General features: G+C 40.1%; 2 protein-coding genes across 9 annotated transcripts in view; both read right to left on the reverse strand.

The window, feature by feature from the left end:
• Positions 1-17,241, reverse strand: part of LOC104875337 (monocyte to macrophage differentiation factor 2) — a 116,960-nt gene that overhangs the window by 31,186 nt on the left and 68,533 nt on the right. The window lies entirely within an intron of this gene.
• Positions 14,713-17,239, reverse strand: Papolb (poly(A) polymerase beta; the record flags this gene model as incomplete). The annotated part of the gene is given in 2 exon segments (XM_010642848.2): positions 14,713-15,444; positions 15,446-17,239. Coding segments are annotated over 2 exon segments (1,836 nt in total), but the record flags the coding sequence as incomplete, so codon positions are not given.

A 17,241-nucleotide genomic window follows, 5' to 3' on the forward strand; every position in this document is an offset into this window, starting at 1 on the left:
CAAAACCAGAGAAAGATCCAACCAAAAAAGAGAACCACAAGGCCAATATTCCTAATGAACATAAATACAAAAATCCTCAAAAAGAGGCTAGAATGTAGCAAATATTCAAAAAGGTTATATACCATAACCAAGTAGGATTCTTCCCAGGGATGCAGGGACGGTTCAACATACACAAATCAATAAAAGTAATATACCACATTAACAGAGCCAAGGATAAAAACCATATGATCATCTCAAAAGATGCAAAAAAAAAAAAAGTTAGACAAAGTCCAACACCCAACACCCAGTCATGATAAAAAATTACCTATAGAAAATTGGTATAGATGGTCTTTATCTCAATCTAATAAAAGCCATCTATGAAAAAGCAATAGCCAACATCGTACTAAATGGACAAAAACGGAAATCTTTCACTCTAAAAATCAAGAACAAGACAAGGATGTCCACTATCACCACTCTTATTCAATATAGTTCTGGAAACATTAGCCAGAGCAATTAAAACAAGAGAAAGCTTTTGCACAGCAAAAGAAACCACCAACAGAGTGAAGAGATAACACACAGTGTGGGAAAAGATTTTTGCCAGAGAGTCCTCAGACAAAGGACTAATATCTGAATATACAAAGAACTCAGAAAAACAGACCCCCAAATTTAAAATGAGCATCTAAAATGAACAGACACTTCTCAGATGAAGTAGAAACAGCAAATAAATATATAATGTTCAATATCACTAGTCATTTGAGATATGCAAATTAAAACAATGCTGAGATTCTACCTCACTCCAGAAAGAATGGCTGCTATCAAGAAATCACCTAATAACAAATGCTGGAGGGGCTGGAGGGGAAAAGGAACCCTGCTCTACTGCTGGTGAAAGTGTAGAATGGTGCAACCACTGTGGAAATCACTGTGGAGATTCCTCAAAAAACTAAAAGTAGAGGTTTCATTTGACTCAGCTATTCCTCTTCTTCATATCTTCCCAAAAGAATTAAAAATATACCACAGCAGGGCTGGGAATTTAGCTCAGGGGTTCGGTGGCCTGCCTTGCAAGAGCAAGGACCCAAGTTCAATCCCCGGTACCAAAAAAAATAAAAACCCCACAAAAACCAAAAAATATATACCACAGCAACATATGCACACCCATATCTATAGCAGCACAGTTTGTAATAGCCAAATCTTGGGAACAGCCCAGATGCCCATCAACCAGTGATTGGGTAAAGACAATGTGTTTTTTAAAAAAATACAATGGAGTACTACTCAGTCATAAAGAAGGATAAGCTTGAGACATTTCTGGCTAAGTGGATGGACCTTGAGACCATACTCAAGTGAAATAAATCAGACACACATGTTTAAATACTGCATTGTTTCTCTGGTGTGAGAAATCAAAAGTGTAAATAAGGACCAAAATGTATAACAGATATTGGGAAATGGCAAGAAAATGTTGAACTGAGAAGGGGAACAAAGAAGGGGAGAGGGGGAAAGGAAAAAAGGGACAAGGAAAAAAGAGAATAGAAGGAAAAAATGGAAACAAAGCTTTCATAAATGAGGGGAAGAGGGGCTAAAGGGAGGGGAGGGGAATAGGAAAAAAAGAAGAATCAAAATATATCATGTTCAGGTACAAATTCTCTATGATTAATGTTATCATTACATATATCTAAAATGTACCAATTAGAAAAAAAGGAAATACCCTCAAGGTATTTCTCAAACAAGCAAAAGCTCTGCTTGTAAAGGACTGACTTGGCCACATGTGCTTCTAGGGCCCTGGAGCATTCGAATGACAGCCAGGCCAGCCTGATTCCTACTGGAGCACCAAAGGCTCTGAGAGAGCCCCTGAATAACCTTTTTATCTCTTGTACACACAGTGCCAACCTCACTGAAGATCAAATATAACTGTGTGTCCATAGCTGCACCATGTCTCGCGGGGATTATGAGGCACTGGGGGTGCACCACCTGCCCTGGGAAGCAGCAGCCCACCCGCATCCTGGGCAAGAAGATCAGCCTTGCTACCAGGGAGACTTCACCTGGGCAGCTGTGAGGGGATCCCACTCTGATGCCATCCCTGGCTGCATCAAAACCTTTCCAGGGACACTGACACTGAGTGCCAGGTGCCAGCGGTGACTGGAGTGAGGGAAAGCATGACAGTGAGCTTTTTATTGGCCAAATAATTTAAGAAACAAGATCCAATTGTGTGCTTCTCACAAGAGACACAAAGGAAAAAGTAAAGATTCAGAAAGATTTAAAGGATGGAAAAATCATATGCCAATTATATTTGCATAACTTCATAAAACTAATCTAAAGAAAGCTAATGCATATCTAATGATATCAAGCAAAAGCACTTTGAACTAAAAAAGCCATACTACAGGCAGAGCTCACTTAAATAAAAGTTTCATTATAGCATGAGTACATTCTCTTAAAATTATACATTCCTAATAAGATGTTACTAAAATAGATGGGAGGGCTGGGGATTTAGCTCAGTTGTGCCACATTCACATTTGCCTTGCCAAGTACAAGGTCCTGTGTCCGATCCCTGGTACTGCAAAAACAACAACAACAAAAAGATGGGAAAAAAGGAAAAGAAAAAGAATAGACAGTCAAATCCATAAGCACAGTGGGATGTTTAACCATACCTCTATCAGAAACATAAAAACAGGTAGACAGAAATATCAGCAATGGTCACGTTTAACCTACTTCCATCCTACAAAACGCTATACCCCCAAACCAAAGAAAACATATTTTTAAAGCACAGATTGAATATTTGCAAAGACAAACCAAATCATAACAGGCAATAAACTAAGTCTATAAATTTCAAAAGAATTACCAGAACATATTATCTTAAAAAGGACTCAAACTAGAAATAAATAATAAGAGAAAAAGTAGATTATCACTAAATGTTACAATTAAGAAAAATACTTGTAAATATTCTAAGGTCAAACAAAAAATCTTACTGGTAATGTTACTGAGTGATAAAAAAGTTGTTATATGTCAATATATCAATATATATATATATATATATATAATTGTAAAATAGAGCTAAAGCAGAACTTGGAGGGAGATGTATGGACTTAAACAGAAAAATAGAGGGCAGGGATTTAGCTCAATGGTGCCGCACCTGCCTTGCAAACACAAGGTCCAGAGTTCGATCCTCAGTACCAGAGAGAGAGAGAGAGAGAGAGAGTGAGAGAGAGAAATAAAAGAGAGTTAATAAAATATCAGGAAGTTAAATAAAAAACAGGAAATTAAATCCAAAGTAAAAAGTAAGAAAATATATCAAGTAGAAATTAAAAAACATATAACATATAAACATAACAAGGCCAATATTAAGTTCAGTGACAAGGTTAATAAAATCAACAAATATTTGGTAATACTGATCAAGAAAAAAACAGAGAGAGAGAATATACAAATAGTAACTATAATAAATAGAAGGGTACCATGGCAAATGTTGCATTTAACTTAATAGTTGCAACAAAAGTATACAACTGATAATTTTATAACAATCAATATGAAATTCTAATTCAAAATGGACAAAGTTCTAGGAAAAAACAACTTACCAAAATTGTCTCAAAGACAGACAACCTGAAATAATCTTTTAAAATAACCACTGGACCAGGGATATAGCTCAATTGTGCAGTGCCTGCTTGGCATGCGCAAGGCCCTAAGTTCCATTCTTAATACCAAACAAACAATAAAATAGCCATTAAACCAGGTGTAGTGGCGCAGGCTTATAATCTCAGCACTCCAGAGGCTGAGGCAGGAGGATCGCCAAGAGTTTGAGGTTAGCCTGGGCTACTGCTTAGTGAGTTCAAGGCCAGCCTGAACTACATAGTGGGAACCTGTCTCAAAAATAAATAGATAAATCAGAAGGAGTTGGACATTTCTGTTCAAAGATGATACAGCCATTCCCATAACCATTATTATTTAAATAGAAGGAAAATTCAACAGGGAATATTATTAGCACCCATTCACTAGCACTAAATGATGTTCACTATATAAAGAAATAAATATAGGAAGCCGAAAAACAGAGAGGACATAACTCTGTACACAGGTCAATTAAAATTATGTAAGAAAATAAATACAAGATAGGAAAGGAAGAAGTTAAACTGTCATTATGTGCTGACGATATGATACTCTACATTGAAGACCCGAAAAACTCTACCAAAAGACTTCTAGACTTAATTGACACTTTTAGCAGAGTAGCTGGATACAAGGTCAACACCCAAAAATCAATAGCCTTCTTGTACACAAATAACAGACTCACTGAGAAAGAAATTAGGGAAACAATTCTTTTCACAATAGCATCCAAAAAAATGAAGTATCTAGGAATCAATCTAACAAAATAAACAAAAGACTTCTACACTGAAAACTACAGCACTATGAAAAAAGATTCCAAAGAGGATGTAAGAAAATGGAAAGATATCCCCTGCTCTTGGGTAGGAAGAATCAACATAGTGAAAATGGCCATACTACCAAAACTGCTATACAGATTCAATGCAATGCCAACTGAAATTCCAACACTATATTTCACAGAACTAGAAAAAAGAATCCAAAAATTCATTTGGAACCATAAAAGACCTAGAATAGCAACAGACACATGGCAGCAGGTATAACAATTCCCAATTTGAAACCATCCTACAAAGCCCCTGTGATAAAAACAGCATGGTACTGGCAAAGAAACAGACCTGGGGATCAGTGGAACAGATTGGAAGACACAAAAACAACTCCGGATGTACTCAGCTACTTCATCTTTGACAAAGGAGCTGACCGTCCCCACTGGAGGAAAGATAGCCTCTTTAATAAATGGTGTTGGAAAAACTGGATTTCAACCTGCCAAACATTAAAACTAAACCCTTATCTTTCACCATGCACTAAATTAAGATCCAAGTGGATTAAAGATCTAAATATTAAAACAGAAACACTCAACTTGCTGGAAGACAAGTTAGGCAGAACTCTTGAAGACATTGGCATGGGAAAAGATTTTATGAATAAATCCTCAAGTAGCATGGGAAAGAATCAACAACAAGGATCTCATCTTATTAAAAAGCTTCTGCACTGCAAAAGAAACCATCAACGGGGCCAGGGATTTAGCTCAGTGGTTCTGCTGCCTGCCTTGCAAGCGCAAGGACCTGAGTTCGATCCCCAGTACCAAAAAAAAAATCAACAGAACTAAGAGACAACCTACAATGTGGGAAAAAATTTTTACCAGCTGCTTCTCAGACAAAAGACTATTATCTGAAATATATAAAGAACTAAAAACAATCAGCCCCCCCCAAATATAAAGACACGATTCAAAAATAGGCATCTGAAATGAACAGACATTTCTCAGACAAAGAAGTACAAGCAGCAAGTAAATATAAGAAAAAACATTCCACATCACTAGTCATTCGAGAGATGCAGATGAAAACAACACTGAGATTCTACCTCACCCCACAAAGAATGGCTGCTATCAAGAAATCAAACAATAACAAATGTTGGCAGGGTTGTGGGGAGAAAGGAACCCTTCTCCATTGTTGGTGGGAGTGCAGACTGGTGCAACCACTATGGAAATCAATATGGAGACACCTCAAAGAGCTGGGACTAGAGGTTCCATTTGACCCAGCCATCCCTCTGCTGGGTATCTTTCCAAAAGAATTAAAAGAATTATATCACAGTGATATATGCACACCAATGTTTATAGCAGCACAGTCTGTAATAGCTAAAACTTGGATACAGCCCATTTGCCCATCAGTTGGAAACTGGATAAACAAGATGTGTTTTTTTCTATAAAATGGAATACTACTCAGCCATAAAGAATGAGAAATTAGATTCATTCATAGGAAAATGGATACATATTGAGGATATACTCCTAAGAGAAATAAATAAGTCACACATGTGTAAATACCAAATAGTTTCTCTGGTGTGAAAAACTATAATAGTACATAGATCCTAATGAGATAGTTGACAATGTGAAATAGGAAGAAAAGGGCTAAAGGTGTAGGAAAAGTGGGAAGGGTAGGAGAAAGGTAATAAGGGAAAAGAAAAAAAAATGAGAAAATGGAAATAAAGTGTTTGTAAATGGGGAAGGGAGGAGGGGGTAAAGGGAGGGCAGGGCCAAGGGGAAAAAATGAGAACGAAGATCTGTCATGTAGAGGTATAAGATTCCAAAATGAATGTAACTGTACTGTAGTATACCTAAAATGTACCAAAAACTAAAAAAACAGAAAATAAATATATATCCTGAACAAAGACTGAAATGAGAAGTGCCAAAGTATTAAAAAGTGGTGATTTCTACTCTCTTCTTTATACCTACTCTTACTTTCCAAATATTTTTACAACAGGAAGATCTTATTTCTTAAAGTGAAAGAAAATACTGTTTTATGATACCAGAGTGGGTGGTTTCCACAATAAAACTTGGACATCTCACACTAGCTGAGTCCCAGCAGAGAATGACACTCCTCTCTGAGAGACAAATGGAAACCTAATTAGGATAATGGGTGACTAAGGAGATCGAAGGCTTAGGTTGTTTGTCATATAGTCACAGACAGACGCAGAGTCTCCCAGGACCGCGTCAGAGAGTAGGTGGCATGGCATAGCCATGAAGGTTGGAGCTGAGACCAAGTCCAGTTCAGGGAGCCTGAGATGAATGTAACACCCTTCCAGAGGGGATCAGAGTTAGCAGCTAGCAGCTCTGCTTGCCAGGATGACCAGGGGAGGGCTGAGGTGTTGCTGACCCTGCCGGATACTCCATCCTGCATCTGGGTAGCTGACAATGTGCCACTGGTTATCAAGTCTCTAGACTCAACACTTAGGAGCTTTCTCTTGCCACCTGGAGAATGGCCAAATCCTCCCCTGCACTGCCCTGAGATCCCCACCATCCTGTCCCTGTGGCATCCCATTGTCCAGTGCCCCACAGGCTTTGGCAGCAGGGTCCACATCTGCCCTTTGCACTGAGCCTTTGCCCCCTACTCCCTTGGCCTTGCTTAAGGGCTTTATACTCTAGTCCCTTAAATATCTTCACTTCTCATATTCCTTCTGAGTCCTTGGAATTATATCTGAATCTTTACTCGTGTGTTATGTATCTGTGTGCCTTTGTGTGTTTACATCTCTTAATGACAAGCTAAGGACTATGATCTCCCGTATTTGTTTATATAGTGAACATCATTTAGTGCTAGTGAATGGGTGCTAATAACCCTAATGTTCCCTGTTGAATTTTCCTTCTATTTATAAATAATGGTTATGGGAATGGCTGTGTCATCTTTGAACAGAAATGTCCAACTCCTCCCGATTTCTGTAGGGTAGCAACTTAAAAGAGGGTTTCTTTGTGGAGAGATGGAGACATTTTAAGGAGTATATGTGTCTCACCATGTGATCATGACAAAGTGTCACAGACAGGCTGCCTTCAACAATAGACACTGCCTGTCAGACCAAGAGGCTGGAATCCACCACCAAGATGTCGCAGGTCTGGTTTCTCCGGGGCCTCTCTCCTTGGCTGCAGACAGTGTCTTCTTGCATCCTCACAGGGTCATCCCTCTGTGTGTATCCATGTGCTATTTTCCTTTTCTTATAAGGAAGTCATTTTGGATATGACCTACCCACATGACCCTGTTTTATTTTAATTTCTTCTTTAAAGACTCTGTCTCCAAATACAGTTACATTCTGAGGCACTTGAATTTTTGGCTTCAGCAACTGAACTTGGGGGCCACGATTCAGTCAGGCCAGGCTTGATCAGAGACCATAAGGATTAATAAAATGCACCACACAGGTAGCAATAGGCCACCAGGGAGGCTGCCTGTGGGCACTTACCATCACCGCTGCCTTGCAAGAGCTGGGGCACAAGCCCTTCCTGAGGGGGACAGCCCAGCCCCAGAGTCCTTCTAGCCCCTCATCCTGTCACCAAAGAAAAAGGGAACCACTACAATACATGCCCCAAGCTGTCCACCAAAAAACCTGCAAGTAATCAGGCTATAAGTTTCAGACTTGAAACCCTGATTGTGATCTGGGCTCCAGCAGAGCTGCAGAGAGGTGACAAAGAGGGAAGGAGGGAAGAATAGAGGGAGGAAAGGAAGGGCTCAACACAGCTTCTCAGTGCTGCCCTGCAGAGCCTCCAGCCACATCTTCCCTCCAACCTGTACTGTGTCTCTCCCCACATCTGACCATGTCACTGTCCTCTTAAAGCCATCCATGAAGTACAGGTGGTCAGAAAAAAATGGGCCAGGAAGAGGAACAGGCAATTCATGGATGGACCTGCAAGTGGCTAACAACCACCACGTGCTCAGCCCATCAGCAATAACTGTACACTGCCACCCATACCAAGAAAGAGAACGGACAGCTTAGATGGGCCATCATTAATTACAGAGAAAACAAAAAGTCAGGAGGGAAAAGTAATCTGAGAACACAAGATCCCTGAGTGATGTAAAGCTATATTCACTCGTAAAGAGGAAAATCCTTAGCCAGTGGGGCCTGCCTATGATCCCGCAAGTTCAAGCCTAGCCTGGGCAACTTAGTAACCTAGCAAGACCCTTCTCAAATTAAAAAATACAAAAGGGCTGGGATGTAGTTCCATACAAAGGGCAAAAATCCTGGGTTCAATGCCCAGTACCACCAAAAACAAAACAAAATCTGTTTTTTTACTTCAACCCAAACCCCAAAGAGAAGGCAAAAGGACTGGCTGTTTTGAGGGAGGAAGGGCTGGCAAACAGACCTAAATCCTCACCTTTCATGGGAGGAAGTCACCAGATACTGTCTGAAGTTTTATAACCAAGCAGTAGGAGCACAGATTTGTCATTTAAAAATAGGGAATTAAATGCCAAAAAGAGCAGTTCACAGCCGGACATAGTGCCTCTGGGGAGCACAGGGCTAGGAAGGTCCAGGCTTGGCAGGGGGCCATCGATGTGTTTTTGTTTTGTTTTAATCAGCAATAATAAAACATTGCTTCGGGCTAGGGATTTAGCTCAGTGGCATTAGCCTGCCTCACAAGCACAAGATCCTGAGTTCAATCCCTAGCACAGAAGAAAAAAAAAAAAAAAAAAGAAAGAAAAAAAAACATTGCTTCAACAGTGCACATGTATAACCACTGAAAATAAGAATTTATAAAGGACATGCTTTCCAACAGACTGAAAGAATGAGTGAGTGCGCACTCATGGGATTTGTTTCTCCAGATTCCTAGGCACGCTGTTTCCTTGCCACAGCCAGTCTAAAGCTGGTCCCTGAGAGCTCAGGTCTCCCCGGTGATCAGCACCCAGACACCAAGGGCACTGTGGGATGAGTACAGGCTCCAGAAGAGGGCTTAAATAAGAAAGGGTTACACCCTACTTTAAGGCGTAGGCTATTTCATGCCAAGTAAACATTAGTGGTCTTACACCTGATGACACACTTTTCTTTGGTGAAATACAGAATACAAAGGAACGTATGTTGCAAAATTGTTCTTCATGATGCCAAAATACAGTGGTGCTACATCCTCACCCTCACTGTGGGATAATCCACAGGGCTGAAAAATGAACTGGAACTGTAATACGTGATGTGGATAAATTTCCACAGAGGGTCTAGTGAAAAAAGTAAAACATAGAAAGGTTATGATTTGGAAGAAAAAGCCGAGTGTGTGTGTGTGTGTGTTGTGGTTTGATTATGTGGTCCTCATGGTGCTGGGCAGACTTCAAAGATGGACTATGGTCTCTGCCCCTGGAATCATTTTGGCAGAGAGATCTGGCAAGCTAATCAAAATTATTCATCTGCTGACCTCGGAATCTGGCAATCGCCTGGGGGCTCCATTTGATCTCACAAGCATCGCTGGAGACACAGGAAGAGACTGGAATGGTGAGGAGATTCCTAACCAGAACATGGCAGGTAACTCATCTCTTGGATTTCATGGGTCCACACGTTGAGAAAATTTGTGCGCCAAAAATTTTATTCAATGGATTATACCCAGAGGCCTCATCTAAACCGGGTTTAGGTTGTTTAAATATTGTGATCTTGGACTAAACTGGCAACAAGATGAGGGTGGAAGATCTAGAGGGGTTGAGTGCCTTGTGTGTGTGTATGCAGATGTAACTCACTGGGACTGTCCCAAAGGGACAGGAGGGTGGTAGCTGGAATTCTAAGATGATCCCCAGTGGCCCTCACCTGGTATAATCTGCTCCCCACTTGAATGTGAATGGGACCTGTGCAAATGATGTCATTCTGATTATGTTTTCTTATGTAACAAAAGAAATTTTTGCAGATATAAATTAGTCTACTAATCAATTCACTTCAGATTCATCCAAAGGGGGATTACCCAGGCGAGCATACCTAAACACACAAGTCAAATTTTCAAAGCACAAGGAAGATTTTGATGTGCCCTGCAGACCTGAAGGTACTGGTGCCACCTGCAAGAGATATGGATATGCTCTTGAACTTTGGAGTCAGTGTGTACAGAGCAAGCGAAAGTCAGTAATGCATTTCAGGATGTACTGTTGCTCCTAACAACATAGTCCTTACACCACTGGCGGGGCCATGTGCCCAGCTATGAGGGACTGTGGTTTGCAGCGTCCCTTGCAGACAGTACAGCTACATCATGAAAGATGAGAGAAGATCCTGCTGGGACTGCAGGAAAACTCCACAGAATGACACTACGTGTGGGGACACCTCTATCCTCTCTTCTCGCTAGCAATGAAGATGGGATGCCAGTGGCTCCCACAGTCATGCTGCACCCAAGGATGAAAGGCAAGGACTTAGAATAGTGGGGCTCAAAGCAGAAGCCTGGGTCACAGGTGTCCCAGGAAGCTACCTTCCCAGACCTGAACTTAGTATTAATACCTGTTCTGTGAGGAAAAATAAAGCTGCACTGCATTCAGGCTACTGCCTGGCTAAATGCAATCCCTGGCTGATTTTTAAGATATCACTTAGGTAGCCATTTTTATTTTATAAAATAGTTCACAGATACAAAATCATTTATAATCTAGACGAATAACAAAGCAAGTACTATGGCAGCCACCACCCAGTCTAGGAAATATGGACCCCTCGGCCTGGACACTCTCCCACCTCCCACCCAACCACAGGGATTCTGTGATTAGCGGACCTTTCTTTTTTATTTATAGTTATACCATCTGTTTGTGTAACCCTAGATTATACTGCTGCACTTTGTCAACTTTACGTAAATTATATCGGCAATCTGCTTTGTTCTTGGCCAGCATGAGACACATCTATACGGATGGGTGGGGCTATGGTTTAATTTCACAGATTTATAGTACGCGAGGCATAAATGCACCACTGCCCACCACCACCACTGTGCACACCCATGGACACATGGGTTCTCAGGCTTTAGGCCCTTCTAGAGCACTGCTCGGGTATCTGAGGGACCAAGTCTCTGGGAAAGGGCTTCCTGGATTTTCTGACAGGGGTATACAGAGAAAATTATGACAATTACATGGCACACTGGAGATATCCAGAGGGTGTGGAGGGTTCTGGGCACTGCTTTTGCCCACAGACTCTGGCCCCACACACCAGTACCCACAGCGGGATTTGGAGCCTGCCAGCAGAACCTGAGCCCAAGCTGTGGGCCTGCCACCAGCACCAGGTAAGACCCGGCTGTTCCTCGTTCTCACCAAACCTACATTATTGATATCCTTTTTAACTTTCATTTAAATTTTTCCCTAGCTGGCACAGTGGTGTATACCTTTAATCCCAGCTACTCAGGAGACTGCGGCAGAAAGATCCCAAGTTCAAAGCTAGCCTGAATAACTTAAAAGAGAACCAGTCTCAAAATTAATATTTTAGTAAAAGGGCTGCAGGTGTAGCTCACTGGTAAAGCACTTTTCCAACATGTATTAGAGACCTTGGGTTCAATCCTCAGAGCTACTATAAAAACGTTTTCTTGGGCTGGGGATTTAGCTCAGTGGTGCTGTACCTGCCTCGGAAGCACAAGGTCCTGAGTTCAATCCCTAGTACCACAAAACAAGTTTTTCTTGGTCTTAATTCATATTTTTTTCTTATTTCTAACAAAATGAGCATCTATTACTATTTACTGACCATGTAGAGTTCCTCTTCTGAGAAATGCCTATGAATAGTCCATTTTTCATTGGCTTGTTTGATCTTTTAAAATACAATTTTCTTTTGCCATCCTTAATGTATTCTGGACAAGTAATCATTTGAGAATTATATGCATTTTCCAATTGTCAGGCGGCGGAAACTATAATCAGTGTCCAACAGATTACTGACGGCAAACAACACGTGTGTGGGCATGGATGACAAATCCAATCAGGCCATCTGCCAATGTATTGTCTATGTCTGCTTCTACTACAAGGCAGAGTTAAGTGGTTGTGACAAACCACATGGCCTCACAGAGCTAAAAACAATTCACAGACCACTAAAGCAGATTGTATTTTTTAAAAAATGGTTCACCCATTCCCACTCTGGTGTGGTGGTACACACCTGTGATCCCAGCTCTTGGGAGACCAAAGCAGAAGGATCACCGTGAATTGGAAGCCAGCCTGGACTACACAGTGAGACCCTGTCTCAAAAAAAAAAAAAAAAAAAAAAAAAAAAAAAAACACAAAAAAATTTCCCTTCTACTTTTTGTCTGCACATATCAATTAAAGAGCTGCTTCTAAATTTCCTATGATAATGATACATTTGGCAATACCTGTCAATCTCTGCTAAACTTCATGTTGAAACTAATTTATCAGGTGCAAAGAAGTTATAAATTATAAAATTTTCCTGTTCAATTATTTCTCCTATCATTAATGAAGGCTTTCTTGTCCCCAGAATTGCTTTTGCTTTGAAACAATTTAGTCTGTTGCCATGTCAACCTCTTTTTATTAGCATTTTTCCTCATTTTCATATCCTTACATTTTGGATGTGTCTCTTAAATAAAACAGCACACTGCTGGACTTACTTTTTCCTGGTGTCTGATGTTGTAAGTCTTTTAGTCCAAAAACTTCGTCCACTGTCATGAAGGATGTGTCTGGTTTCATTTCTACCATGGTACTGTTTCCTTTCCCTCACAGTTTTGTTATTGTTGTCTCCCATCTTTCCTGCATTTTGTATTGCTTTACCTCCATTTTTAAATCTTTATTTGAAATTTTAACTCTTCTCATGTTTCCCCTAACATTACACCACACACTTTATATACTTAGTAAAGCTGAAAATTGAGTATCTTGCCCCTCCTTCAGAACAATGTGAGAACATCTGAATTATTATCACATTTAAACATTACTGCCCAGTATTTTAATTTCATTTTGTTCATTTGCCATTTTTTTATTGTGTTTGTAATGGAGAAATACATTATATGTTTTCAAAATAGTGCTTGAAAATACAGGGAGTACAGATACTATGTAACCAACCAAACTCCAGTCATGAGACACTACATACATCACATGAAAAAATAATCTGATATCCAGATAATAATAACTAGAATTAAAAAGTTCCAAGTTTCCAGCTTGGTAAAACAAGTACAGTTACATTAAACAGTTAATAAACTAATCTTTTCCAATGTATAAACAAATTGACAAAACTAAAGTTGTGCCTGGAAAATTCAACCAAACACAGAGCTACTGAAAATACAGATGCTGTGCACATTTCACCTGATTTATTACTGCGGTAGAAGGGTTAGGTGATGGCACAGGGCAAAAATGTGAGAAACAGAAACTGTACATACTAGCATCTGAACATCTCAATTACTGCATAGCTTAAAAGAAAAAAGACTATACCTCAACTGTGGAAAGTTAATCTAGGACAAGGGGAAAGTAATGCTGCTTAACATGAAAAAAAATGCAGGTGTGGCAGAGAGGTACACAGTTGGGAGTATGGAAAGACGAGCCAGGCTAGCTGGGGAGCTGCGTCCACATTGACAGTTTTCACCCATCTACATCCGTTGTTCCTCGTGGTTCCTAAACATGGATGTTCTGCTGCTTTATTAGGAGAGATTTTTTTTAAAAAAGAAAAGTGTTCCTAATCTGTGGCAGAATAAAACAAAACCATAAAAAGCCAACTACATGTCAAGAACTTTCTAGAAATTATTTTTATAAAACAGATAAAATCTAATGAATTGTGTCAAGGCATTTAAAAATAAAAATTGGTTTAATATTTGTGAAGAAAATGCTCTGTTTGCCCACATTTAAAATTGGCAATCATCTTTCTTATAAAGCAGGTATCCTGTGGAATTTATGAAACTTCTCACATATAATGATCAAATGGCCATCACAGAACAGCAACATATTTCACAGGCATTACATTAAGTGAAGATTTACTAAAACGTTAGCCATGGAATCTGAATTTGTTTTGTGCTATGTGGCCATAAGATTGTTGATTTCACATCATGGTTTAGAAAATAGTAGTACCCTAGGGTTTGTTTGTTTTTTTTTAAACAAAACAACACACAAGCATACCTGCACACATAGCAAACCGAAGAGGGTGGAGGCAGAAAGCTTTTTGTTTTAAAATGAAATGACTGAAGACAAGAATATGGAGCTCTGTAAAATCAGAGAAAATGTCTGGTCGCTGATTATACACTGTCTAAATTCTATAGATAAAACCAAAGTGTTATTTCTTGATCACATCCCATCAAAACCAAAGACACAGGAATTAATGTTTTGATGTCATATATACCCTAAGGGTTGACATTTCATTTTAAAGGATTGTAGCTATCTCAGAATGACTGAGCAAAGTTACTTTTGTGCTTTCTCCGAAGTAAATCGCCCCACTGCCCAATGGTCTCTAATTTTAAGATTAATCGTGAAGAAACCACTCCAGGAAAACAAATTAATCGTGAAGAAACCACTCCAGGAAAACAAACACAAACAAACAAACAAACAAACAAAAAACTAAAATTCACCAAGTTAAAATCCAAAATTTGCTCTAGTTCCTAACTTTAAAAAATATAAAGTACATCATTAATAAAAAGAATTCTGATACTAGTTTGTATTACAAATTTTCCCAACAATGCATCAAACATAGATTCAGTCCAGATGACAGTCATGGCTATAAATATAGCTCTTTTTTAAGTGTAGTAGTCTTTTGTAATAAGATAACGTGACTGTTGCTGACTCATTAATAATCTGAGGCATTAATAGTACTCATAGCTTCATATACTTAACTTCTGGTCAACATTTGGCCAGTAAAGGAAGTTAAATGAGCATAGATCTATTTTGAGTCATACCTAGCCTGGTACCCTAACTCCTTCTGTAGCATCTCAAAACAGACTGACTTGCCAGATAGTTTGTGGGCCCTTGGGATTGTTTCTATCTGCTCAATCTGTTTCAATGAGTTTTTGGTAGCAGGAATAAAATCTGCAGGGAGAGCAGGGATCCTGGGTCTATCTGTGCTAGAAGTTTCCTGGGAGGCCAACAGAGAAGCTGCTGTCTGAACAATTTCTAACCTAGCTGTGCTTATCTGTCTGGTTGCCCCCTTTCTTTGGTTTTCTTGGCACATTCTTCTTTATGAGGTGAGATGTCCTCTAGACACCTACTATAGGGTTAGGTATGTTTGTTGCTGTATTTCCTGAAGGTCTAGGAGGATGGTTTACCAGATGTGTTGAAGGAACAACTCTAGTGACTGTGGGCTTTGTTGGTGGAGAAACAGTAGGTTGTAAGGGAGTTTGAGAAATGCTTTCACTCAGTGCAACCCCTGAGGTTTCACTAGGATTCACCTGTTGCAGAGAAACTTCAGGAGCCGGCATATTGGTCACAGAAGCTGCCATTACAGCCAGAGCAGGGCTGTTTCTGTCCTGAGTGCCAGTAGGTAAAGGCACTGTTAAGATGTTTTCACTGTCTACAGACAAACAGAGGCTGCTGTCATCCATAGCCGCCAATCTTACACCTTCTGCTGAGTGTGTTTTCTTTTTCTGAAGAACATGATCAGGAAGTAGTTGATGAAGTTCCTTTTTCCTTAAATGCATTGCAGCAATTTTCATGTCCACCTCATACATCTTACTATGTACTGCTTGTCTATAAACTGTATCTGTAAAAGACTGAATATCATAGGTGAGATCAAGGTTGAGAATTTCGGAGTTTTCTGGCTTTTTTAACACTAACCCAATCACCCACATTGTACTAAATTCTTCCTTGTCCGGATTTTCCTTGGGTGCTGGAAATGACTGGGGATTCACATGTGCCAGTGTAATAAATTCATTTTTCTCCAAGCTCCCAACCAGGATTCGGATCTTTGATTCCACCAAGCCCACCCATTCTAGATGTTGTTTTTCTGTTGGTGCACTTGCCAGAAGCATAATATAATGCTTGTACTTTTTAAAGAAGCTTGGAGCTTCAAAGAGTTTGGACCACTCTGCCTTATTCAGCAAAATTTCATGTGTGATAGCAAGCCCCTGCTTAAACTCCTCAATCATGACCATCCTGGTTGAAACAGACACATTGTAAGTAGAGTTCTGCTGTGGATATGCTGGTGTAATTATAGGCATAAGATGGTAGCGATCACTGGGATTTACCCTTGGGTCCCACACAGGCAAATTAAGAGTTCGTTCCTCAGGCTCTTTCAGTAACACTGGATTTGGCCATTCCCATTCAGAAAACACCAAGAAAAATTTACGTACAAGAGTTGATGCTACTGCGTTTGGATAAAGCTGGCAAGTTCTTGCTACTAGCATGGCCCAGGAAACACCTCCAAGGAAACCTAATATATTCGAATAGATATTGTGGCATTTGGCCCACAATTTGATGGCTCTCAGAGTTAATCTAAAGTTGTCAATATTTGGTACTAGATGTAAAATTTCATCAGTTACTCGGCAACCATTAAGACTTCTTATGCATCTAATATCTAAATTTTTAAGCAGACTGTCATCTCTTAGGTCCAAATCTTCTGGAATAGTCTGCAATGCTAACCTTGCAAACAAAATATCAATCTCTATCCCAGCAAAACACAGTTTGATAACTGGTACAAATGCCTCCTCAACAGCCCTTAAATTTTTGACTTCCTCCTGTAGTTTCAATTTCTCGTAGAAAGAGGTGAAAAAGTCGCTCCGATCAACATGTCTCGGGGCAACACACAGAGCATCAATATCAGCCCCTTTCGTGTGGACTCCTAGTCTGTAAGAGCCGAACGTGAAAAGTTTGCCCCCAACATTTTCAAGGATAGGTTGGGGAAGGTTCTTGCTTTCGCTGATTTCTCGTATCCATTCCTTCACCAGATTGTTTAACTTTTCCAAAATTAATGTCCTGCGCTGCAGCTCCTCTTCCTCCTCGAACACCCCAAAAGGCTGCAGGGTCTCGATGAGCCTCTGGGTGAGCTCGCGGTCAGCATCCCTGGGAGCTGCCAGGCTGACGGCCGCCGAGAGGCCGAGGCGCTCCCGCG

This window comes from Fukomys damarensis, unplaced genomic scaffold, assembly GCF_012274545.1.
Source record: "Fukomys damarensis isolate Sample0158 unplaced genomic scaffold, DMR_v1.0_HiC HiC_scaffold_17, whole genome shotgun sequence".
Taxonomy (NCBI): domain Eukaryota; kingdom Metazoa; phylum Chordata; class Mammalia; order Rodentia; family Bathyergidae; genus Fukomys; species Fukomys damarensis.